The following is a 23,547-nucleotide window of genomic DNA, read 5'->3' as shown; positions in this document are numbered from 1 at the left end:
TAACTATTGATCTTTTGTGAAAATCATCAATCAAATATATTTTTAGTATGTAGCCCTTATTTGGTGTATTTTTAGTACTGCAATTTGTGACTTTGTCAACCTATTTTTATGTTTTACGTATAAAAAATTCCAATTGAGCATATTGCCTTATCGATAAATGGATTTTATGTTCCTCTCAGGGTAACCATTGGTTTCAAAATAAAGAATGGAATTTCGGTATTCGCTTGTTGTGGAAATACGGTCACCTTGGCTGACAAGCGAGGAAAATTATTTATATTTTAGAATCCACGACGCTTCTTATACGCAAAAATTGTGTCAAAATATTGCAGTTTGCACATCAAATTGCGACGCTCAAATGTCCCTCAGTGGCGGCCAACGCGGGCCAATTTTGTGCGCAATTGGTGGCCAACAAAATGGTGTTAACACGGCAACCAAATGAATTGATCATAAAAATATAAGAGCAGCAGCACCGCGGCCATCATCAACAAAAAAGCAAAAAAAAACGCGAACGAAAACCACGAAACTGCGATTTGTGTTGTACAGCAAGCCCAATAAGGCTTTGCTTTTCCATAATATAATGTGCAAAATGCATTTCCAAAAGTGAAACACACAGGGCTGAAAATACAACAAAAAAAAAGTAAAAGAAAAGCAAAGCAGCAAAATTGCTGCCGCTGCTTTAGCGGTGGTGGTGCAAAAAGAACATAAAATCGGTGGCAAGAAGAAGAGCCGCCAAGTGAGAAAAAGTGAAATAAAAAAACAACGCTCTCTTGTTCGCGGTTTGTCGCGCGAATCCACCGAAATCAATTTATAATCATATCAAAAATCTATAATATAGAAAAACAAAAAAAAGGGAAATAAAGAAAAAATACTCGTCGCAACAATTAAAAACAACGTGCGCGTTGCCGCCGCAGCATTTGCATTGCTCTACTAGCTGCTGTTATTTATGCTGCTTCTGCAGGTGCTTCAACTACAACAACAATTACAATAAGAAGCAGAAATAGAAGAAGAAGGAGAACAACAGCAAGCAGAACAACAACAACAACAGTGACTACTATCAACGTCCATTGGCGCTGACGACAGACAACGCGTAGAGTTGCCAGCTCCGTTGAATATATTGCGCTTGTCGCATTGGCGACATTTTCGAAATTTCTTAAATTTGCAGAATGCTTTGGTAAGCGCTTTATTAATTAATTTCCTATTAATTTGCAAAATCTAATCATCTTATACATACACTGTTTCTTTTATCAGGATTCAACTGAATTGGCAACAACTCTATTAACTTGCCCCGCCACGACCCCTCCTAAGAGTCAACCTTAATTTTAATCAGAAGCGTCGCGATCAGCCAACGATCGACGACGCTATTTAGATAGGAAATTTCGTTCGCTCCCCCGTAGTTAAAGAAAAGCTGCCACCATTCGGAAGAAAAACACTTCGAATATGACCCACAATATCGGTATGGCGCCATATCGTATGCCGGGTCCATCGGGCGGTCTATGTCCGCCCGATTTTAAGCCACCGCCACCTACGGATATCATCTCGGCGCCGAGTAATCCCAAGAAGCGGCGGAAAACCTCTAATGCCGCTGCCAATTCAGCTGCTGCTGCGGCAGCGGCGGCTGCAGCTGCCGCGGCCGCCGCTGCCAATTCCATGCAACAACAACAGCAACAACAACAGCAATCGGCGCCACCAACCCCACAAGATCTTTTGCCACCGCCGCCCATGGGTGGTTTTGGTGATACAATCATCGCATCCAATCCATTCGATGATAGTCCCCAGGTCTCAGCGATGTCTAGCTCTGCAGTCGCTGCCATGGCGGCCATGAATCAAATGGGTGGCGGCGGTGGACCCGGAGGACCAGGTGGCCCCGGTCCCGGTGGCCACTTTGGCGGCGGAGGACCGCATGGCCATTGGGAGGAGCGCATGGGCATGGGCATGCACCCGCATATGCATCCGCATGCGCATCCTCATTCACATCCTCATCATCCAGGCCATGGGCCGCCGCCACCGCCACATCATATGGGCGGTCCGCCGTCAATGCGGGGAATGAGTCCGCTGGGACCGCATCCGCATGGTTTGGGACCCGGAGTTGGATTACCACCGCACATGAATCATGGACGAGGCGGAGGAGTTCCGATGGGCAGCCCTATGGGCGCCATGGCAGGCATGGGTGGCATGAGTCCCATGGGCAACATGGGCGGACCAAGCATATCACCGCATCACATGGGCATGGGCGGACTATCGCCCATGGGCGGCGGACCAAATGGGCCAAATCCGCGTGCCATGCAGGGATCACCAATGGGCGGCGGTCCTGGTGGCGGTGGCGGACCGTTGCCTGGCCAGAACTCGCCTATGAACTCACTGCCAATGGGCTCTCCGATGGGCAATCAAATTGGAAGCCCGTTGGGGGGACCAGGACCTGGTCAACAGCAAGGACCACAACAGCAGCAGCAACAGCCACAAAACCCGCAACAGACGCACATGAACAATGGACAGATGGGTCCGCCGCCTTTGCACAGTCCACTGGGCAATGGACCCAGCAACCACAGTCACATGTCGCAGGGTGGCCCTGGGCCGGGTCCGGGTCCAGGAGGACCTGGTGGTTTAGTTGGACCCGGTGGTATGTCACCGGCAAACAGTAACAACAACATGAACACCAACAACAACCAGAATAATGGAAGTAATGCCAATAATAGCAACAACAATCAAAATCCCCATCCACATTTGTCCCCACATGCAGCGTCCGCTGGACGTTTGGGCCCAATGCAATCAAATGGTCCCATGTTGCCAGCCACATCGACGGCGACGTCAGCGTCAGCAGTTGGACCTGGTGGAGCAGCGTCGTCAGCGACATCAGCAACAACGACGACGACATCGTCAACAGCAGCCGCCGCAGCAGCAGCAGCGACCACGTCAGTGCCTACGTCTTCACCAGCACCGCCCGCCATGTCACCACACCATGCGCTTAATAGCGCTGGTCCAAGTCCTGGCATGCCAAATTCAGGACCCAGTCCGCTGCAATCACCGGCGCTCAGCGGCGGCTCTGGCGGCAACAACACCAACAACAATGGACCCATGATGGGTCAGCAGATGAACCCAAATGTTCCTATGCAGCAGCAACAACACCAGCAACACCAACAGCAGCAACACGGCCCCATGGGCGTACATATGGGCGGACCCGGGCCTGGACCTGGACCGGGACCAGGACCGGGTCCTGGGACCTGGACCTGGCATGGGCATGAATCAAATGCTGCCGCCACAGCAGCCACCGCATCTAGGCGGCCCGCCTCATCCGCAGCTCATGAACCATCCGCATTCGCATCCACATTCGCACCCGCAACATCCGCATCATCCACATCCCGGCGGCCCACCACCACATCATATGATGGGAGGCCCAGGTCCAGGCATGCATGGCGGCCCCGGTGGTCCGGGGTGGCATGCCACCGCACATGGGCGGTGGTGGCGGCAATCCGCATATGATGGGACCGCATGGCAATGCTGGTGGTCCCCACATGGGCCACGGGCATATGGGCGGTGTACCGGGACCAGGGCCTGGTCCGGGCGGAATGAATGGTCCGCCACCGCATCATGGAATGCCACCTCACCACGCAGCACACAACCATCCACATCATCATGGCCACGGACACAGTCCGATGGGTGGACCAAATATGTTTGGTGGCGGCGTCGGCGGTCCAATGGGACCCGGTCCCGGCCACATGGGTAATATGGGTGGCGGCGGCGGTGGCCCAATGGGTCCTGGCGGTCCCATGGGCAACATGGTCGGACCGGGCGGTCCGATGGGCAAACCGATGACGATGAGCGGTGGGAAAATGTATCCGCCGGGTCAACCAATGGTCTTCAATCCGCAGAATCCAAATGCGCCGCCCATTTATCCATGTGGCATGTGCCACAAGGAGGTGAACGACAACGATGAGGCAGTCTTCTGTGAATCCGGTTGTAATTTTTTCTTTCACAGGTAAGATAAATGAGTAATGAATAACAAGATGCCAAATAATACTAATCTACTTCTAATTATATTCTAGAACATGTGTCGGCTTAACGGAGGCGGCCTTTCAAATGCTCAACAAGGAGGTGTTTGCTGAGTGGTGCTGTGACAAGTGTGTGTCTTCCAAGCATATACCCATGGTCAAGTTCAAGTGCTGAAGCAGCTCATCAACCGCAAATGCAACCACAACCGCAACCAATAACAACAACACATAGAACAACAACCACCAGCTAGCACTCATTCACTCTGTATAAATATATCCAAGCATTAACTATTTTAATTGTAGTCTTTAAGGCAAAAGATAGAGAGAGCGAGATTAGGGTTCCACATCATCATAATCATCATCATATACATACATAGAGATATGTGTGAGCTCAATAATAGTCAAAGGTCCCCAACGAAATCAAATCAATCAATCTTTAAGCGACGACTCAACTAAAATGGCCGAAGCACAGTGTTGTGACTTCTTCTAAAGCTTCGGCCTCCGCTCAAGACGCGCATCCTTATACAACAAACAATACAAAAAAGAAACAAAACCAAAAAAAAAAACAAACAAAAATCAAACCTTAAAAACGAGAAAACAAAAACAAACAAAATATTGTAATATACGATTAACATTATAGCCTAGTTATAGTTTATATATATAAAGAGAGAGATCGAGAGAACAATATGTATGTTTGGAATGTGAGACGTTGTCGTCGTTGTCATCGAGCAGATAAGCAAACCGTAACGGAAGTAGGGCAAAACCAAAAACATACGTTGAAAACAAAAACAAAACAAAGTAACCCAAAACAGCAAATAGAACACAATGATGAATATAGGAGAATATAGAATCGCACTGTCAAAGATGATAACGAAAACAAATATCAATCTACAGCAGCGAAATTGTGAAAGATGCAACAAAAATTATGGAACTCAAAACAGCAAAAATAGCATTAAAAAAACAAAAGCAAATGAGAACAGAACAGAGCAAAGCATGGAAGAATGAATGGAAGAAATACGAATTATATATATATGAAGAACACAAAATGGTAATTGTAATTTTACATTTGTTTTCGAATAACTAGATGTTTAAGTGTGAGTGCATGCATATACATAAATACAAAATACACATACACACACACGCATACAAAATAAGCTAAACTTAAATCTTAATAATCCATCTGACAATGAGCATCAATTTGTAACGAAATGAAATTAAAAAAAATTATGAAAATCTGTGTGAAATTGTTTCCCCCAATTGAAATCAAATGAAATGCAAACAAAAACAAAGAAAACAAATGCAACAAAAAAGTCTTTCGTGTGGTGGTGTTTTTGTTTTTTTACACTCTTGCGTCGTCAATTTTACATGAAATTTTTAACTAAATACTTAAAAAACAAAAAATATGAGATTGAGAAAAGAGAAGAGTATCTAATTGGTGCGATTTGTTTTTACAAAATATTAAAGGTCTAAACATACTCACGAAGGAAGTGAAAACGTTTGCGAAAAAAAAAGAGATGATAAACAAAAACAAGCACAAGAAATTATTATGAATGCAGCAAAAAAACAACAATTAATTTAAGCATTACCAGTTAACGCGTGAAGAAAGAAAAACAAAACAATTGTATAAATTGCAAATTAAGTTATTTATAATTAAATAAAATACATACAAAATACACATTGAAATCTTGCGAAGGGTTTGAATTTAAGGCAGCTTCATCTTTACCGCTTTCCCATAACACAGTTTAGTTTTGCATTGCGATGTCTTTTTGTTGAATTATGGTTTTCAATGCTTAAACTAAAAAAGCCAATAATGTTCAATCGATAGTAAACAAATGCAAGTAATTGGCGTTCTATGGCTCAACATAAATCGTTTTTGTTTTGGAAATGATCGCAATAACAAAAACCCAAATTAATTTAACAATTTGCGCCCCGTTTGGAATACAAAAAATAAAACTGATCATGGGGCATTATCTGCAAGAGCGCCACTTAAAGCTATAAAATTATATATTTTTTGATTATATTTAACTTTTTTCCTTTTGTTTTTTCATTTATATACTTGGATTTCTTTTATATCATATTTATTGCACGCAAAAACCAAACAAGATTTTTGCATGGCTCGCTGTTTTATCCGATGGCTGCCGTTATGAGTTCTGCCACATCCTGATCTGTGCTACGCACTGTTAGATTCAATGTGACTCCCTCGGAGAGCGCCAACTTGGCTCTCACCAGCACTTCAACGCCACCGCGGAAAGCGCCTGTGAACAGTAAAGCCAAACATTAACTGAGAATTCAATTGATGATATATAAAATAAGCTATTACCTGAGCATAGAACCGTGTGTAGATGCGTACCCTCGGGCACTTTCTCGGACAGATTCGCGGCGCCGAGGCCAAGTATTTTAATGATGGTATTGACAGCATCCTGTAAATTGCTAACTGCGGACAACACAAAAGTATCCTCAGCTTGCAGCCACTCTGCAAAATAAATAAACAATTTATAAACAACAATAACAATAAAATTCTAAAAGTTTCGACTCACCTTCGCTGTCGGCCGCATCCCAAGCCACCTGGAAGTTATTCTTTTTCGTTTTCTGTATTTGATCGGCAACGGTAATCTCTAAATCCTCCAGCATGTACTCATCATCGTAGCCCTCCTCAGAGTCTGGCTCACCAGTATTTGGATCACAATCCTTGACCACAAACCGCAGCGTAGCCCCAAACGTAGCTGCAACATTGAAAAGAAATAAATTAGAAAGGAATCAATCATATATATACATTGTACTATAAAATCTAATTGTAAGATACCAAGGAAATAAATGTATACAAATCATTTGAAGACTGATTTAATGTACAGCCAAAGTTTTCGGTAAACTTTGTATATAGAATATCTTTTCAAGACTATGCAAAAAGATTTATATTTCTAAAATTCCTATTGTAAATGTATCAAAAGATTAAATTATCGCGGTTAATAAAGTTCGTATGAAATTAGTTAATTTATATACAAAATACAAAACTTTGGCTTTACGTTGTAATTCTAAATTCTAGAAAATAAGTAATAATAGTATGCTGGATAATTACCTATGGAACTGCTGGCATCCGGCGGGAATTCGACAATCACGAACGTTGTCTGCAGTTCATTGTACGGCAATTTGGGGCAGGGAATGACGGCACGGGCCGTGTAGCCCTCGGGCAGCGTTAGATCGACGCGCACATTCTCCAGAAATTGATCGGAGAGCGTGTTAAGACAATCGAACTGAAATACCACATGTTGTGCGAATATATGCTTGATGCATTGCACAGTGTACTCCGTTTCGCTTTCCGTCAACTGTATGGGCGACGTACTACGATGAATGGGACCCAGCACTTGGATGCCCGGCAGCTGTGCCAAACGAGCAGCGCTCTCCTCTTCTCGGGTTATCTTGGGCGCACGTGGCGCACTAGTTACCATCATGACATCGTTGTTGATTTCAGGTTTAACAATAGCTGCCTTAGGCACAATGGAAATGTCAAAGTGTGACTCCAGATCGCCATTCAAATGATCTGACAATGCCTTCTCCAGCAGCGCTAGCGAACAGTTCTCGCGTTCAATAATGTAGTTCTTGTAGAGCTCTGGCTTAGCCGAGTTTAAGATACACAAATAGTAGGTGGCACGATCCCGCACTTCATCATCAGGATCCATTTGACAGCGGCCAAGCAACACAAGTATATTGGCTAAAAGTGCTGGGCATGAGGCGCCGAATTGCGCCAGAGCCGTGACAGCTGCAGCACGCACAATCGGGCTCTCAAGGATGACGCGATTGTAGATGAAGCGTATGTACTTAGAAGGCGTGGCAGCAAAAGGTCCCTCCTTGCCCAGCAGATGTAGAATGCGCACAGCGAGCGACACGTGCTCGCAGTCCTCGATAAATTCGCACAGATGTGACAAACCAGACTCCTTGGCGTCAACATTCTCCTCAATAATAGTGATGATGGTGTCCACAATGGAGGTCTTATACTCCAAGCCGCCTTCCTCGCGCAGCATGCCACTCAAGAAGTTCATAAGTACAGTGTGCTTCCGTGGATATTTGGCGCACAGCGCACAAATGGCTTGGACCACCACGACCTTGAATTCATCAGAGATTTCGGCAACAAACGTAGAGATTTGTTTCATCAGACGTTCCACCGATGATTCGGCGCCCGTTTTGAGCAGCGTTGTAATGGCCAAAGTAGCCACCGAGCGATTGGAATCGGTAATGAGACCCTCGAGATCTAAATTGCAAGTTGTCACTGCTGCCGGATGTGTCATGGCTACCTTGTTGAGCGTACGCACGGCTGCAAAGCGTAGCGTTGCCTTTGGCGAGCCACAGAACAGCTGGAGAATGGAGAATGCAGGCGAGAGCATGCGTGGATTTGTGTTCTTCAGATTGACAATGGCATGGGCGGCCTCATAGATGACCATTTCGCTCTTATGCCGCAGACACGACTCGATAAACGAGTAAAGCGGCGAATCCGCCAGCTCCTCGGCAGGCACATCTTCCTCTTCGATAAGTTTGCAGGCAATGCGTATCTGCAAGGCAAACCGTTTAGTAAAATAATCACCAATATTATATACTTCAATTGACTTACTAGCATGCAGACTGCGTAGGGGCTCTTGAGCGAGCCACGCGTCAATTTGTTGACCAGTTTAGATACAGCTAGGCGATCCGATTTGCGAATGTGATAGAGCAAGCCCAGCGCATGATATTGCACCATAATGTTGTCGCTGTTCATCGCCTCCTGTGCCTCATTTGCCCAACGCTTGACTACATCGCCAGCGGTGCTGGCCAGCCGCAAGGAGCTTACCAAAGCTGCACAAGAAACCGCTGCATTCTTGTCTACAATGCACTGCTTCATATACCGCTCTACGGCCTGCAACATGGTGTGATCCGTAATACTGCACAAAGCACGAATGGCTGCAGCACGATAAAGATCTTCTTTACCGGTCATGTCCTTGGTGAGGGAGCTGGTGACAATAATGACATCCTCGGCAATAGAGCTGAGCTCCTTTATACCCAAGTAGACCATGCGACGCAACACCACATCCTTGGATTGGAAGAGTTTGGTCATCGCAAAGAAGCAATCGGTTGCCTCGCGTGCCACCAGCACTTCGCCCTGATTGATCAGGTAAAGGATTTTGGTCAATATATGAATGCATTTTCGTGCATTAACCGGCGTCTCGTTGAACGTGCGGGTCTCCTGCAGCACTGAAGTCTTTTCCAGATTCTGATACGCATTCGTCGGACCTGATGAGCGTTGAAATTTCGTAGGTGATGTAAAAAATTTCATACTTCAAAAATACCGATCAGGAATCAGCAGGAAATAAATCGAAACAGTTCTCGAAACGTGTGTGTATGTGTTAGTTTACGTGTGTGGGTGTATGTTAGTTATATTGGGGAACTCTTCTATGTGTGTGTGTGTGCCAGCGGAGCACCTTCTTCTTCTTGTTGTAGTCTCGATTGATGATTACGATTTTTTTGTTGTTTTTGCCGTTGATCCGGCGACGCTGTTTAAGGTGTCTTTTTCGCTGGCCGTCAGTTTACTTACCATCCTCCTCTTCATCTTTGTCGCGACGAAATGAACCCATTTTAATGTTAGGCTACTTCAACACTTTGAGAAAATCAAAAGAAATTGTGAAATTTGTGGAAAAAATCTTTGATTTTTCGCTACGCGTACACGTCACACACTACAGCAAAAAAGAAGTTGATTAATACCAGTCACGCGTCAACGTTCTGCTAGTTAACAGCAACATTACAGCTGTGTTGCATATTCTTTGCTCCACTTTAACAGCTCACGTAACATATGTTTTGCGGAATTCCATTTATCGTTTGATAATATCGATAATAAACTACGCACGGTTGCTAAATCAATACATTCATAACATTGCAAACGTTTTGGTGGAGGAAAAGAATAACAAATATTTTTTGAGCGAAATATCTAAATTAAATTAAATAAAAATGCGCTCGCGCAGCAGAAGTCGCTCACGCAGTCCGCGCAGAGATCGACAGTATGGCAGGTGTGATGACCGCGCCGACAAAAGAGAAACAGCCAGACTGGAAAAATACAGCAGACGTTCAGAGTCGCGCGGCAGAGAACAGCAAGGACGACAACGGAGAAATGATTATAGTAAATCATCAGAAGTGTCCAGAAAGCGACGAACTCGTTCGCGTTCAGTCAGCACTGACTCGAGCAGCAGCGGCACATCAGAGAGTAGCGGCAGGTCCTCAAGTTCTTCACGTAGTCGAAGTCCGGCCAAGAAGAAGCAAAAGTCGGTAGAACGTTGGCCTAATGACCGCTATCATGACAATAATGACAGGCAAAAGAATCCGTTCAGGGGACGTGCACCGGAGGGCAGTTTCATTAACGATCCCGCTGAACGCACATCAAGATCACATTATCACAATCGTGGTGGCAACCATGGCAAAGGTGACTCCAAGGCTCTAAATGCACGACGAGCACAACGTGTGCACATTGGCGAGGAAGGCGCGGCCGAGGTGTGGGGCGCGAGTCCAACACGATCCCAAGAAGATGATGTGCAGCTCGTTAAAGGTTCTTTTGTGGGACCCAAAAAGAAGGGCAAGAAGAAAAAGAAGAGCAGCAAGAAGTCTGACAAAAAGAAAACAAAAAAGACCAAGAAGAAGAAACACAAAAAAGATTCCAGTAGCTCAGACTCTGATTCTTCATCATCATCGTCATCATCCTCGGCTTCCAGTAGCGAAGACAGCTCGGAGAGCGAAGAGAGCTCGGCGAGTGATGCGGAAGATGATGAAGATGTCTGGCTTGAGAAGACTGCCGAGGGGGTTAAAAAGCCAAAGAAGAAAAGCTCGAAGAAGAGCAAGGATAAAAAGCACAAAAAGAAAAAGAAGAAACGTAAGTCGGAGGCATCATCCAAGAGCAAAAAGAGTTCTTCGGGGTCAAGTAAATCGAAGTCAAAGTCCAAATCCAAGTCCAATGGTGGCCATAACGATGAAGATGTGGGTCCATCGTTGCGCACGGGAGGCAGCTTGAATCAAAAGGACTTTGGTCGCGCTCTTTTGCCCGGCGAAGGAGCTGCAATGGCTGCTTATATAGCAGAAGGAAAGCGTATCCCGCGGCGTGGTGAAATCGGACTGACATCAGATGAAATTGCAAACTTTGAGTCGGTGGGTTATGTAATGAGCGGCAGTCGACATCGTCGCATGGAAGCTGTGCGTATTCGAAAGGAAAATCAGCTTTATTCAGCAGATGAGAAACGCGCTTTGGCCATGTTCAGTAAGGAGGAGCGACAGAAACGCGAGAATAAGATACTGACGCAGTTTAAGGATATGATTCACTCTAAACTACAAGCTAAGGATAAAAAGTAGTACTTCAATTGTAAATAATTAAAATAAAGTAAAATATATTTTTTATATATATATATGCTGATATGAAACTGAATTCGTATCACTTGCCGGGTATTCGATGTCGGAAATTATCGTCGAGTTTCGATATTTTCGTTTATATTAACTTCATCCCATTTGTATCACAAACACATAAACGTATTTTTTTCAAATATTGGCAACTCAAAACACTCAAATTAATGAAAAATGTAATAAAAAGAAATAAATAAAAAATAATATAACACGGAGACACAAGACCGTTAAGCAAATGCAATATGTGTGTTGTGGAATCAAGAAAGACTGGTAAATTTAGTAATATCACACTGCGGTCACACTGTGAATAACGTGTTGGTGGGGTGGCTTTATTTCGATTTTTCAAATTAGTTTTATCTTGCTAAAATGTGTGAATAATTGGTCAACAATAATTCAAGTGTCTACTCATAAACTTAGTCTAGCTTACGAAGTTAATTTAAAAACAAAAAGTTCAAATTAAGTGCATTTTATACGCGTTTAGGCTTCAAATGTCAAACAACATGTGCATGCATCGTGAAAAGGACGGCAGTACATTGTGAGCGTCGTAGCGAAGGTTAGAAAGAGACCGTAGTATACATGTACGAAGTGGGTTAGCAAAACAATGAATGCGAGAATAACGAATATCGCTTAACCGGCAGATTAGCGAACGAATAAAGGATAGACGCAAACTAGAGATAAGCCACCCGCCAACGTCACAATAAGTTTTATACGCATCACACCTACTCACGCACACCCACTTAATTGTAATCGAAAGCGAGGCGAAGACGACGCGACGTCCGTCGACACTCCTCGTAATCAATTAGCTGGACACAAGCACAGCAGGCCACAATCATCATCATCATCAGTCTGCTTTTGTACTTCCAACGTAGCTGTAGCGTGTTGTGGCAAGCGCTTCTCATTCACTTATAATGCCCGCAACCAACAAAGAATTGCAATCACCATCGAGTGAAATGGTGTTGCTCACTCCGAACACCGAGAACCCGCCACCGATTATAGCAGTGACAGCGACTCCTGGCACTAAGGACACCACCAAGGATGGTGTACGCGAAGGCTCAGCGGAATCGGACAGCAGTCGGGTAGTGATGAAGAAACAGCTGGGATTACTTGAGGGTGTGGCCATCATATTGGGCATCATCTTTGGCTCCGGCATCTTTGTCTCACCTAAAGGAGTCCTGCGTGAGGTGGAGTCCGTGGGTACATCGCTTATCATCTGGGTGTTGTGCGGCCTGCTCTCGATGATTGGTGCGCTGTGCTATGCGGAGTTGGGCACTGCGATACCCAAGTCTGGCGGAGATTATGCGTATATTTATGAGGCGTATGGATCGCTGCCAGCGTTTCTTTATCTGTGGGATGCCATGATGATCTTTGTGTAAGTAACGATTGCTTCAATGTCAAATTTGCCAATGTTTAACCCCATTTACATTGGGTTAAACGACACACTTATGCAATTCTCGCTGACAGAGCAGAATATCTGAGAAAACAATGTCTAAGCTGAGTTCAGCTGAGCTTGTTCAATTGAGGCATAATTGAAACTCGACAGATTTGTCGTACTTGGGGTTAAGGTCATTCCGTCTGTCTTAATTCACTTCACTTTCACACAGGCGCAACGCAAAGTACTGTATAAATATATACATATTTTGTTATCAGGGATTGCTATCGGGCTTATATTTGCTTGTTGTATTTATGCATTCACAAAAGGCTCAGTCCATTTGTGTATTGATAATAAGTCAAAAACACACACATTTCCATTGCACTAATGACTTGATTATTATTTATGACTATCACAATGCTATTTTTATTTGTCCGCCGTCTTTTTTGTTTACGATAATAATAACTGTCGGGCGTAAATAATTTTTGAATAACCAGACATCGCATTTCCCATAACTGATATTTGAAACCGTGTTATATATTTCATTTCTTTCCAGCCCCACAACAAATGCCATAATGGGTCTCACATTCGCCTCCTATGTGTTGCAGCCCTTCTTTGCCGATGGCTGTGAGATTCCAAAGATTGCATTACAATTGCTTGCGGCTGCGACGATATGTTTTCTCACCTACTTGAATTCGTATTACATGAAGATCACAACGAAAATGCAGAATGTTATCATGTTTACCAAAATTGCCGCATTGGTGCTGATAATTTTGGTGGGCTTGGTTTGGATGCTGATGGGACACACGGAGAACTTTGACAAGCCTTTTGAGAATACGGAAACGGATCCGGGCAAGCTATCAGTGGCATTCTATTCGGGTATCTTTTCGTATGCCGGCTGGAACTATTTGAATTTTATGACAGAGGAATTGCGTGATCCATATCGTAATTTGCCAAGAGCCATCTACATTTCTCTGCCACTCGTTACTGGCATCTATGTGCTTGCAAATATGGCTTATTTGGCAGTGTTGTCGGCGCCCGAGATGTTGGCCTCCAATGCCATTGCAGTGGTAAGTAAAGCTGGCATAATATTTGACTTGTTCTCTTTATCAATTGACTTTCGCCTTGCAGACATTTGCGGACAAGATACTTGGCAGCTTTTCACTGATAATTCCGATTATGGTGGCCATTTCGGCATTCGGTGGTCTCTCTGTGCACATCATGACATCGTCACGCATGTGTTTTGTCGGCGCCCGCAATGGACACATGCCGGCGATTTTGTCGCACATCAGCGTCAAGAGCTATACACCGTTGCCGTCGCTGGCATTTCTGGTAAGATTTCTCTCGGCTCCGCTCAATTGACAGACAAAAGAAGTGCCTCAATTTATTATGTACATTTATATGCAGTGTTTGCTGTCGATTGTGATGCTGGTGGTCAGTGATGTGTATGTGCTAATCACTTACAGCAGCATTGTGGAGTCGTTCTTCATCATGATGTCGGTGTCGGCCGTTTTATACTTTCGCTACAAGCATCCCAATATGGAGCGTCCAATTAAAGTGAGTATGAGGAGAAATATTTCTGTTCTGTATTTCTGTATATATCAATTTGTTTGTCCCATTGTCCAGGTCTCTTTGTGGATACCCGCCGTGTTTGTCGTCGTTTGCGCATTTCTGGTGGTCGTTCCCGTTTATGTGGCTCCATTTGAGGTCGCCATGGGCTTGCTAATCACACTAATTGGTATACCTTTCTACTATGTTGGCGTCGTGTGGCAGAACAAACCGAAATGGGTGCAGCACGCGATTGGTGCGTACACACACACAAAAAAAAGGGCAACGTTGTCTTCGACCTTGGCAATCGCCTCGATTTCCATTGCGAAGCAACACCAACGAAAAAACCTTTATTACCATTTTCACGTATGACCACATAACTAACGTATTTGCGTAATTTTCCCTCTCCTTCTAGATTCGATGACATTTACGTGCCAAAAACTCTTTATGTCTGCCAAGGAGCAAAAACAGGACTAATCAACAACAAGCGAACATCGTTTTCACCTGGAACAACTGACACTCTCTAGCCTTATAAACACACTTTGAAAATCATCACCGACCATCACCTACATACATACATGACAGAAAACTATTACCATAAGTGCAAAGACATCGAATATTAGTTCATTTTTGTATAGGGTTTTTTTCTGTTTGTTAGTTGAAGCTCAGGTGGCGTAGAAATGACAAATAACTTGACAGAGAATTCGTTCTTTCCTACTTAATATTAAGAAGCCATTTAGTCAAAGGCTAAATCTATTTTGATATTGAAAACTATATATTTTTTACATATATGGATTGTCAACTACGTCACTTGTGCTAGCTTAGCATTATTTATCCAATTAACCACCAAAATAAGCCAATTTGTTTGCCAAAGTTCATACTATTAATTTGTGTATTTTCTGTTGACTATTGATTTGTTTTATTTATATTTATTATATCACAAAATTTTTCAGTACAATCATTACTATTAAGATTTTCGTTTGTTATTTATTCGATGATTATATATTAATTTTGCAAAAGAAGAAAACTAATAAAGATTTTGTATGTATATTTAAAAAGAGTTCCAATATTTTTGTTAGCCATCAATTAGGAGATATCTCAGCCAATCCGAAAAGTATGCAACAAAAAATGTAAACTCAACAGTTCTTTAGCATACTGAGACGGTTTGAGTTGTTTTGTCGGCTGTCTGCCAATCAATTATATCTGATAAGCCATATGAATGGACTGTTGTTATTTTTAAGTCGAAGCAGACACATAATAATGTACGATGCTTGGCGAGTTGGCCATTTGGGGCTAAATATAAAGCAGGGCTATCAGTCTTTTCTATTTTGGACATGCCCGGCACGTAGATCCCCGAATGACGCCAACTTTATGGACTCAAAACTGCTTGTATGTGTCTAAGAACATGAACTGGGCACACAAGCGGCACAGCGATCTTTCTCTGATCACCGTAGAACACAGAAAACTAGGTGTTTTTAATTGATAAAAGTGTAGTGCGCCTTTCGGCTGATTTGCATGCAGAGCAGGTGGCATCGACTATTTATATCTGAGCTTATATCTTATCTTCTATGGATATTCTCATGTCGATGGCTATTTTGTATGGATATGAGGCTTACATGCGCTGATTTCATCGCCGTTTTTTCTATTTTATAGCTTTTTAAATATATGCCAGCGAAAAGACGGATTGCCAAATCATTGTTAAATCAGTCTCATTCAATTTTATGACTTTCTTTATGATCGAATAATTGTGTTTTAATTCGATTCGGACGTGGCAAGTTGGGAATTAACAATGTATAGCAAACTACTGCACCTTATTTTTTTATTTAACTTATTCCCCGGGAATTCACTCTGATCAATTAATAAAGTTATAAAGCTGAGCCAACTTAATACGTATTACCAATATGTGGTATATCACATGTTTTAATGCTTTAAAATGTGTTAATTACATGCACGTTTTCATTGATTCGAACTACTTAAAACTGGGCGATCACCAGACTGTTTATTTCTTTGTTTTGGCATTGTTTTTTCCAGTGAGCTGTCTACTTAATTAAGAGCGTAACGCGATCGACGTTCGATTTCATACTGATCAAATATTTCCCAGTTGTTGCCAAGGAGGCAAATATTTGGCTTTTGCAATGCTATTTGAAATACCGACTGAAGTGATGTGATACAAACTGATTATATATATATATATACGTATACGTATGTTAGATAAATGCAATCCTTTAACTTGATCATGTGATCTCCATATGGAGCAAACACAAGTATCTCTGTCTCTGATTAACACCTTTTAGGGTGTCATTAATGAATCGTGTCTATACATTTAAACAGGCAATGGAAAAAACAACGAAAACTAACGCTTCGTACACGATGAAATATCAAAATACGGATTCAATTTGCGAATCGCAAAAATTAAATTATTGCAAATTTGGCTATAATTGATTGGTGTGCGCCAAAAAGAATAATGATCAATATTATTTCCGAAATTTGCCATAATTAATTGGATTCCAATGACAAATTTGAACAAAGTCGAATGTATTTTATGTTTTGCGAAATAAGTGTGATTGGTACGAAGTAATTGGAAAACAGACAGTGTCCAGCTGTATTGTATCTTATAAGTGTATCAGCGATCGAATGACAACTTTTTACACTTGTCAACTGCTATTTATTAGTAAGTTCGATTCGTTGGCATTCGCCATGTAAATCACGAGTTTCGTATACACATGTAAATCATATGTAGAAAGGAAATCTATAAAGCAATCGTAGAACACACTGAGTTTATGCCGTGATGGTCATAATGTACACTCAAGTTGTTGGCCACAAATTGATCAAGTTGTGCCCAAAAAAGAGAGCTAATTTCAACTTGACATGAAAAGAAAAGGTATTCAACACAGTGCTATAAAATTTGACATTTTATAGTAACATCAACTACTATTTTTGATAGATAAGTTAACGAAAAAATTAAATTAAACTTGAGGGAAAATTACGCCGTTAATATACTGATCTATTTGACGTTGACGTATTTACGTACTTACGAACACGTTGCGTATACTGAATGTGATGAGAATCGAATCGAATTAAAATTGGCAAATTTTATGTAACTTAGGTTTCTATTTTTGAGAAGTAAATGAACAAAAAATTGAAATGATAATTGAACTAGTTCGACTGACTGGAAAAATACGTCGTTAATATACTGATCTATTTACGTTGACTTATTTATTCATGACTACATTGCGTATGCTGAATGTGATGAGAATAAACTTAAATAGAGTTTGCAAAGCGACTATTAAAACAAAACTGCTCAATATGCTAGGCCATGCTAATATGTTAAGAACAGACATGGCATAAACGCTTAATAATACAACAATAAAACTAGAAGCGAGCAGTAAACGTGTGAATATCACTCAATGAATTCGCTTGGCAATTCGTTTGCCCCGCGATTTCCGCTGGAACGCTAGCCACGCGATCAATTAGTAGCTTTCTGCATAATATTGTCAATATTTGTGCGGGTTCGCGAGGGTGGGGAGGGGGAGGCAAAGCAAACAAATACACGTATCCTAAGCATACGAAAAATACTCGCATTTTGGTATGCAAAACAAAATATTATCTTATGATGGAAGGCAGTTACTGGTATTTCCCACCTCTCTCGTCCCCGTCGTGTTCGTTGGCTTTTGTTTACTGTGAGCATTAACTAGGCGCGAATTATGACGAATCACATAACACATATCGAGTGTGTGTGTGGAGGTGGTTTTGAGTTGTCTCGTCTTCGTATTTAAATGAACGTTACGCATACGCCGTGTGGTGCAGTCGCCTTAAGGGTACTTTGCTGGCTCGTAATGCTACTTCAAATTAGTAATTCGATTTCATTAGGCGGGTGACTTACGACAAAGCACGAACAGCTCAATTCATCAATTCGCCTAGACGAAACCGATCGATGGATCGATCGTGTGCACGTCCGTTGTCGTCGTCGTCGTCGTTTGCTGTTGTGTCGTTTAACATTTGGTATGTACAACTACACATATGTATGAGTGTGCTTCTATATGTGTGTGTGTTTGTGTATATGTGTGTTGTTTTATGGTTTGTGTCGCTGTGTGGAGCACGCGCTGTACGCGGGGATTTAAGCTTTCGAATTTTCAATTAGTTCGTTGACGCTGAGGAAGTTGTGAAGGTGTTTCAAATGGCAAACGTCCGCGCAGTTTAGAATCAGCCAGCCAACCGCAAGGTGTTGCATTCGCTAAAAAGTAGACTCGATCAGGAGCTCAACAGTGTGGGAGATTATTCTTTGTTTGAAAAGGAATTCCCCCCAAACAAGAAATTCAATTGTCACCATTTTATCAAACAAAGTTGATCATGCAGTTTTTATTATTGCAAGCAGTTCTCCTTCTGATCGGCTGGTCTCAAGGTAATTTTAATTAATTTCAAAATTGCATATTTGCAAAATTTCATCATGTGATACATTTAGAAATGTGCCCTAAAAATAGCAATAAAGTGCAGTCATTAAATAAATCAACGAAAAGCAAAAGTGATAATCATCTGGCAAAATAATGGCAAACCTAATCAATATCAATTTCAAGCTAACTTGCGCTGACTGTGTCACTTGTTTGTCGGTCGCTTCGCCTGTCTTGTACACAAGTATTTATAATTATTTTTTATTGACTTCTTATCACTAAAACAAATTCTTAGGAACGCGTGCGACCTTCAATAAACAAGGGAGTTATCACGGTCAAGGGACCGTGAATCACTTGCACTCGATATAAAACTATTCGTCAGTATGCATATTATCTACATATGTACAAACGTTCTTATAATATCAAACGGTTTTAAGTACAACTAAATACGACCACTTGAAGAAATCAATTGCACTTCTGCCACTCGAAAATGTTGAGATTCTAAATGCCAATTAATACTTTTATTGCTTGACATTGATTTTGATTAAGTGCTGCAAAGACGACCTTATATAATGTGCCTATCAGTATTTGCAACAATGCTAAATACTAAATTCAATAATAGAAAGTGTTTACAGAATATAAGATTTATTAAATTAGATATATTGTCGTATGCTAATGATTACGAAACAAATATTTACGTGCTAATTAGTATATATGTCATATGATTGTCATGAATTTTCCACACTTTCTTAGGCAAATGATCTAATTACCGATATCATACGTTCAATGCGAAAATAAAGTTTACTTAATTTATTTCACTTGAACTTTGTCGAACTTTTCGCACATCGAGTGCGGGTGAAAATTATAGAAAAATATTTACCCTCAAGGCTCATTATCTATATCAATATGAATTGTGTTCGGTATCTATTGTACGAGCATTTAACGTGCCCTTGTGTGTCTCGTATTTGTATTTTGTTGTTCTTCTTTATAAATGTATATTTATTGATTTATCTATTTACTAAGCAGCAAACAGTTAACATTGTTTGCTGTCCCATTTATTTGCCATAATTCACAAGTGCTCGTATATGTCAGTGATAAGCTTGTTGTTGACTCCCACCCAACTCTCACTCTGCCACTGTCCCGCGGTCTCTGGACTTTGGGACAGTGGCACGGGCACGTGATCTAAGAAAAAACGAAGAAAAAAATAACAAAATAAGGTGGTGACGCCAAAGACAGCCAACTCATGAGGCGATTCCCAGACCAGAACAGTTGGAGAGAGACAGAGCAGCTTATCATGACGTCTTTGATACTCGTATTTGTGATTTCAATTTGACTTTGTTTTTCTTTACTCTTTGCAGTGGTTAGTGGCCATGTGTTTGGCTACTCGGAACCCAATCAGAGGCGTTGGGCGCGTCATCATGGTCATTGTGCCGGCAGGACACAGTCACCCATTGCCATCAGCTCCAGCCATGTAAGCGGTCATTGACCAGTTGCCAGTTGTGAGCTTGACTAATTAATCCATTTTCAGACAATGCCTTTGCATATGCCGGCTGTGGACATGATTGGCTATCACAATCTGTTGCCGTATCCTTTGAAAATGGTCAACAACGGGCACACGGGTAAGTGACGCTCAGCATTGAAAGAATTGATGGATGGCCCCTCAATTAACAATTCACACATTTCGTATTCTCCAGTCAGCATTAACATACCCAAAGGCAACGCGAGCGCCGATCAGGATGATTTTATGCCATATATACGCGGTGCCAAGTTGCCGGGTGAATTCGAGGTAGAGGGACTACATTTCCATTGGGGTGACAAGAACAATCGCGGCTCGGAGCATGTCATCAATGACATACGCTACACCATGGAGATGCATATTGTGCATCGCAACAAGAAGTATGCCACCATTGGTGAGGCGCTGAATCATCCCGATGGTGCTGCTGTGCTGGGCTTTTTCTTCAACGTAAGTGGTCACTGCATTCGCAACGCTTTTCAATTTAATGCTAATGAGTCTCCAACACACGCAGTTGGATGAGGATGAGGGTCAAGGGCTGGTGACCATCAATCGGCATTTGCATTTGATCGCTGATGCTAATCAGGAGGCGGCGCTAAATGTCACCTTCTCGCTGTCCTCGTTGATAGCCAACGTGGACGTGGACAAGTTCTATACATACAAAGGTAAGTGATGTCACTTATTCAATGGCCTGTTGATTAGTTGACAGCGAACACATTTAACTGTCATGTCACGTCTGTATTTGTAGGTTCGCTTACCACACCTCCCTGCTCGGAGGCCGTCACCTGGATTCTGTTCCCCGATCCCATACCCATTTCGCCGAAACAGGTAAAAGTCCAGTGCCTCGTTGTCACACAGTGCGTATGAGTAATGCGATTTGTTCACTTTGCAGATTTCACGCTTCCGCCAGCTGTCAGACACACAGGATGGTGCACTAGTCGACAATTTCCGGACACTGCAGCCAGTTGGTAATCGTCGCATCTTTGCACGCACTGGACACGTGCGACACACGTCGATTGCATCGCTAAAGCATGAGGGCGACTATCTGAAGTACGATTGGTTCTATTGAGGCGGCAGCTGGACGCTGTGGATGTGGATGTGTGCTCTGTGCCATGCTATGTGTTAGATTAGATGTTTAGCCCTTGCATTTATTTAACTTAACTATTAACAATTCGCTGTAAGCTAATCTCTCTCCCTCCTCTCTCGATAAGTAAACATATTTCTATTCTATCAGACGTGTTTTGCGACCATATAGCAGCAAGGAAGTGGGTATGTCTTCCACAAAAAAGTTGGCTGGCATCACATTGAACATCTTTTTCAGCAGATCCAGCAAAGTGCGCTCCACAGTCTCGACAATAAGTGGACGCATTGCTTCAAAGAACTCCTGCCAATGGTCATTGAAGAACTGATTCGTATCACTCTCCAGTTGCTTATTACTGCCATTGAACAGATTTTCGAAGTTTACTTTCAATCGACTTATTTCCAGCTTCGCTTTCGCCTCAGTGACATTGTAGAACGTGTAGCCGCCTTTCTCGTAGAGTCGCGTCTTCGCTGTCATTTGTATCTCGAGATCATCTGACGAGTGTAGACATTATTTAGAATTTATTTTTAAAAAAAAAATGCTGAATTTTCTACTATTACCCAATTCCATAAACATGCGGCCAGATCCTCTCAAAGGTACGAGCAAAATGTGACCAATCATTTTGTAATTACCATCCATGCGCATGCGAGGTATATAAATTCTATCCATCCAACTGAAGTCTGTTTTATTAACCCTAGAAAGTATTAGTAAATATTGATAATAAATCTGAAAGACTTTAATATATTATATTTGAACATCTATGGTAAGTATTGTTTTAATGCGTTTAGATTGTTCTTCAGATTGGGATTAGTAAGTATTTAATATTTTCTTTTTTACGAGCAATTTAGCAAAAAAAAATACTTGCTCCACGCTTGGCTCTAAAGGTATTAATTAGAATACATCTTTCTCAAATATGTAAAATAAGTATACACATATTTTGTAACTTCTTTTTAAACGTTTCACGTAAATTAAATATATACAAATTTGATCACTTCTTTCAACTTTTGCATAACATTGTTATTGAATAATGAAACCCCTATTGAAATTTAAATATTGTAGTACTCAGTAAACTTTTCAATACATTTTTTTTAGTTAGTCATAGTGACTATCAGTCTAGAAAGTTATTCAATTGTTAAGCGATGTAGGAACAATTAAGTGTGAGTAAGATAAAAATAGAAGCGAAACTGTTTTTAATTATTATCGCCTATTGCAAATGCCATTTCATGAAATATTCACCTGCTTTCCTTGACCACCATTTTTCCAAATCCGCGTATTTCCAAGTTGGTTAGATTGGTGGAGATGATTGCCACATCTCTGTCCGCTTGTGTAAAAGTGAGCTGATCTTGTTTCATAGGGTCTATGGGACCAAAAGACTCCTCAATCTCGGGTATTCCTATAGAACATGAATAACAACTTTATGAGCTATTCGATAAATATCGTTGTAGCTGCTCACCTTTGATGACCTCATTAAGGAAACCCTGTATAGAACGAGTTGAGCAATTGGTAAAGTCAGGCTCCTGAATGCGACACGATTCGATGTATGAGGCTGTAAATAGTACGAATGCTTTGATTATTTATGTGCACTTAATTAGATTAATAAACACTATTTTTTTCGTTGTAATTATAATGTATTTATGCTGAAAACTGTCAACAGTTGTTGTTGTGTAGCACTGACTTAATTAACCAGTTCACATTAATTGAATCAGCAGAGTTTTACGCTTTTCCAACGTATTCGCACTTACGCTTTTCCGTATAAAATGCAAGGCCCTCAACATAGCCCAGGACGAAACAGAACCAGAATATGGGTAAGCCAATTATGAGTGTTCGCTGCATCATCGTAGAAAAGTTACAAATGTCCGTCAGTGTCACTGTCACCTCCTAATCGAGTTTGCGGCACAACTAATATGAGATATATTAACGCGATTCTGTTTTTTATATGGCCTATATATAGCCGATATGCCGTGCATCTGATTGAGTTGAGTTTAATAAATGAACTGAGCTTCGCAAATGTGTAAATATAAATAGTAGGCAAGTTAACTACGACAAGTTGCTGTCTACTTGTTTTCAAAGCTTTTCGTTTGCAAACTTGCATTAGAGCATCGCACCATATTACACCTGTTGCATTAAGTGTTGTTTCTGAGCGCCCGCTAAAGTTGTGCGAGTATCTACTTCAATCTGCGTCAAACAATTATCTTAATATAATACTGGAAAATACGTCTAGTTGTTGTCTCGTAGTTGGACAGTTGTTTTGAAGGGTA

General features: G+C 41.9%; 6 protein-coding genes across 6 annotated transcripts; 4 read left to right on the top strand and 2 right to left on the bottom strand.

The window, feature by feature from the left end:
• Window positions 1-84: 84 nt before the first annotated feature.
• Window positions 85-4,924, top strand: LOC132785876 (protein pygopus). Its single transcript, XM_060792177.1, is given in 5 exon segments — window positions 85-1,171; window positions 1,249-3,159; window positions 3,203-3,427; window positions 3,429-3,973; window positions 4,041-4,924. Coding segments are annotated over 4 exon segments (2,613 nt in total). The 5' UTR covers window positions 85-1,171; window positions 1,249-1,437; the 3' UTR covers window positions 4,162-4,924.
• A 721-nt stretch (window positions 4,925-5,645) lies between these two features.
• LOC132785871 (coatomer subunit gamma) lies at window positions 5,646-9,708 on the bottom strand. Its single transcript, XM_060792173.1, has 6 exons — window positions 9,547-9,708; window positions 8,590-9,245; window positions 7,063-8,530; window positions 6,524-6,709; window positions 6,307-6,459; window positions 5,646-6,241 (listed from the first exon to the last, which is right to left on the bottom strand). Exons 1-6 carry the CDS (start codon window positions 9,584-9,586, stop codon window positions 6,111-6,113), a joined length of 2,634 nt encoding a protein of 877 aa, XP_060648156.1. The 5' UTR covers window positions 9,587-9,708; the 3' UTR covers window positions 5,646-6,110.
• Window positions 9,709-9,853: 145 nt separating this feature from the next.
• On the top strand, window positions 9,854-12,315 carry LOC132785873 (NKAP family protein CG6066). Its single transcript, XM_060792175.1, has 2 exons — window positions 9,854-11,660; window positions 12,145-12,315. Exon 1 carries the CDS (start codon window positions 9,957-9,959, stop codon window positions 11,340-11,342), a length of 1,386 nt encoding a protein of 461 aa, XP_060648158.1. The 5' UTR covers window positions 9,854-9,956; the 3' UTR covers window positions 11,343-11,660; window positions 12,145-12,315.
• On the top strand, window positions 11,560-15,265 carry LOC132785872 (Y+L amino acid transporter 2). Its single transcript, XM_060792174.1, has 7 exons — window positions 11,560-11,660; window positions 12,260-12,759; window positions 13,316-13,829; window positions 13,891-14,091; window positions 14,167-14,316; window positions 14,386-14,563; window positions 14,723-15,265. The coding sequence occupies exons 2-7, from the start codon at window positions 12,299-12,301 to the stop codon at window positions 14,782-14,784; spliced, it is 1,566 nt and encodes a 521-aa protein (XP_060648157.1). The 5' UTR covers window positions 11,560-11,660; window positions 12,260-12,298; the 3' UTR covers window positions 14,785-15,265.
• A 3,225-nt stretch (window positions 15,266-18,490) lies between these two features.
• On the top strand, window positions 18,491-21,438 carry LOC132786508 (carbonic anhydrase 2). Its single transcript, XM_060793050.1, has 7 exons — window positions 18,491-18,709; window positions 20,054-20,166; window positions 20,224-20,314; window positions 20,390-20,658; window positions 20,723-20,873; window positions 20,957-21,036; window positions 21,101-21,438. Exons 1-7 carry the CDS (start codon window positions 18,658-18,660, stop codon window positions 21,275-21,277), a joined length of 933 nt encoding a protein of 310 aa, XP_060649033.1. The 5' UTR covers window positions 18,491-18,657; the 3' UTR covers window positions 21,278-21,438.
• Window positions 21,431-23,284, bottom strand: LOC132786509 (uncharacterized). Its single transcript, XM_060793051.1, has 5 exons — window positions 23,032-23,284; window positions 22,743-22,835; window positions 22,526-22,682; window positions 21,850-21,983; window positions 21,431-21,783 (listed from the first exon to the last, which is right to left on the bottom strand). The coding sequence occupies exons 1-5, from the start codon at window positions 23,123-23,125 to the stop codon at window positions 21,431-21,433; spliced, it is 831 nt and encodes a 276-aa protein (XP_060649034.1). The 5' UTR covers window positions 23,126-23,284.
• Window positions 23,285-23,547: the final 263 nt, after the last annotated feature.

Source organism: Drosophila nasuta, chromosome 2R (assembly GCF_023558535.2).
Source record: "Drosophila nasuta strain 15112-1781.00 chromosome 2R, ASM2355853v1, whole genome shotgun sequence".
Classification (NCBI taxonomy): Eukaryota; Metazoa; Arthropoda; class Insecta; order Diptera; family Drosophilidae; genus Drosophila; species Drosophila nasuta.
This window is presented reverse-complemented; position numbering and strand designations above follow the sequence as displayed.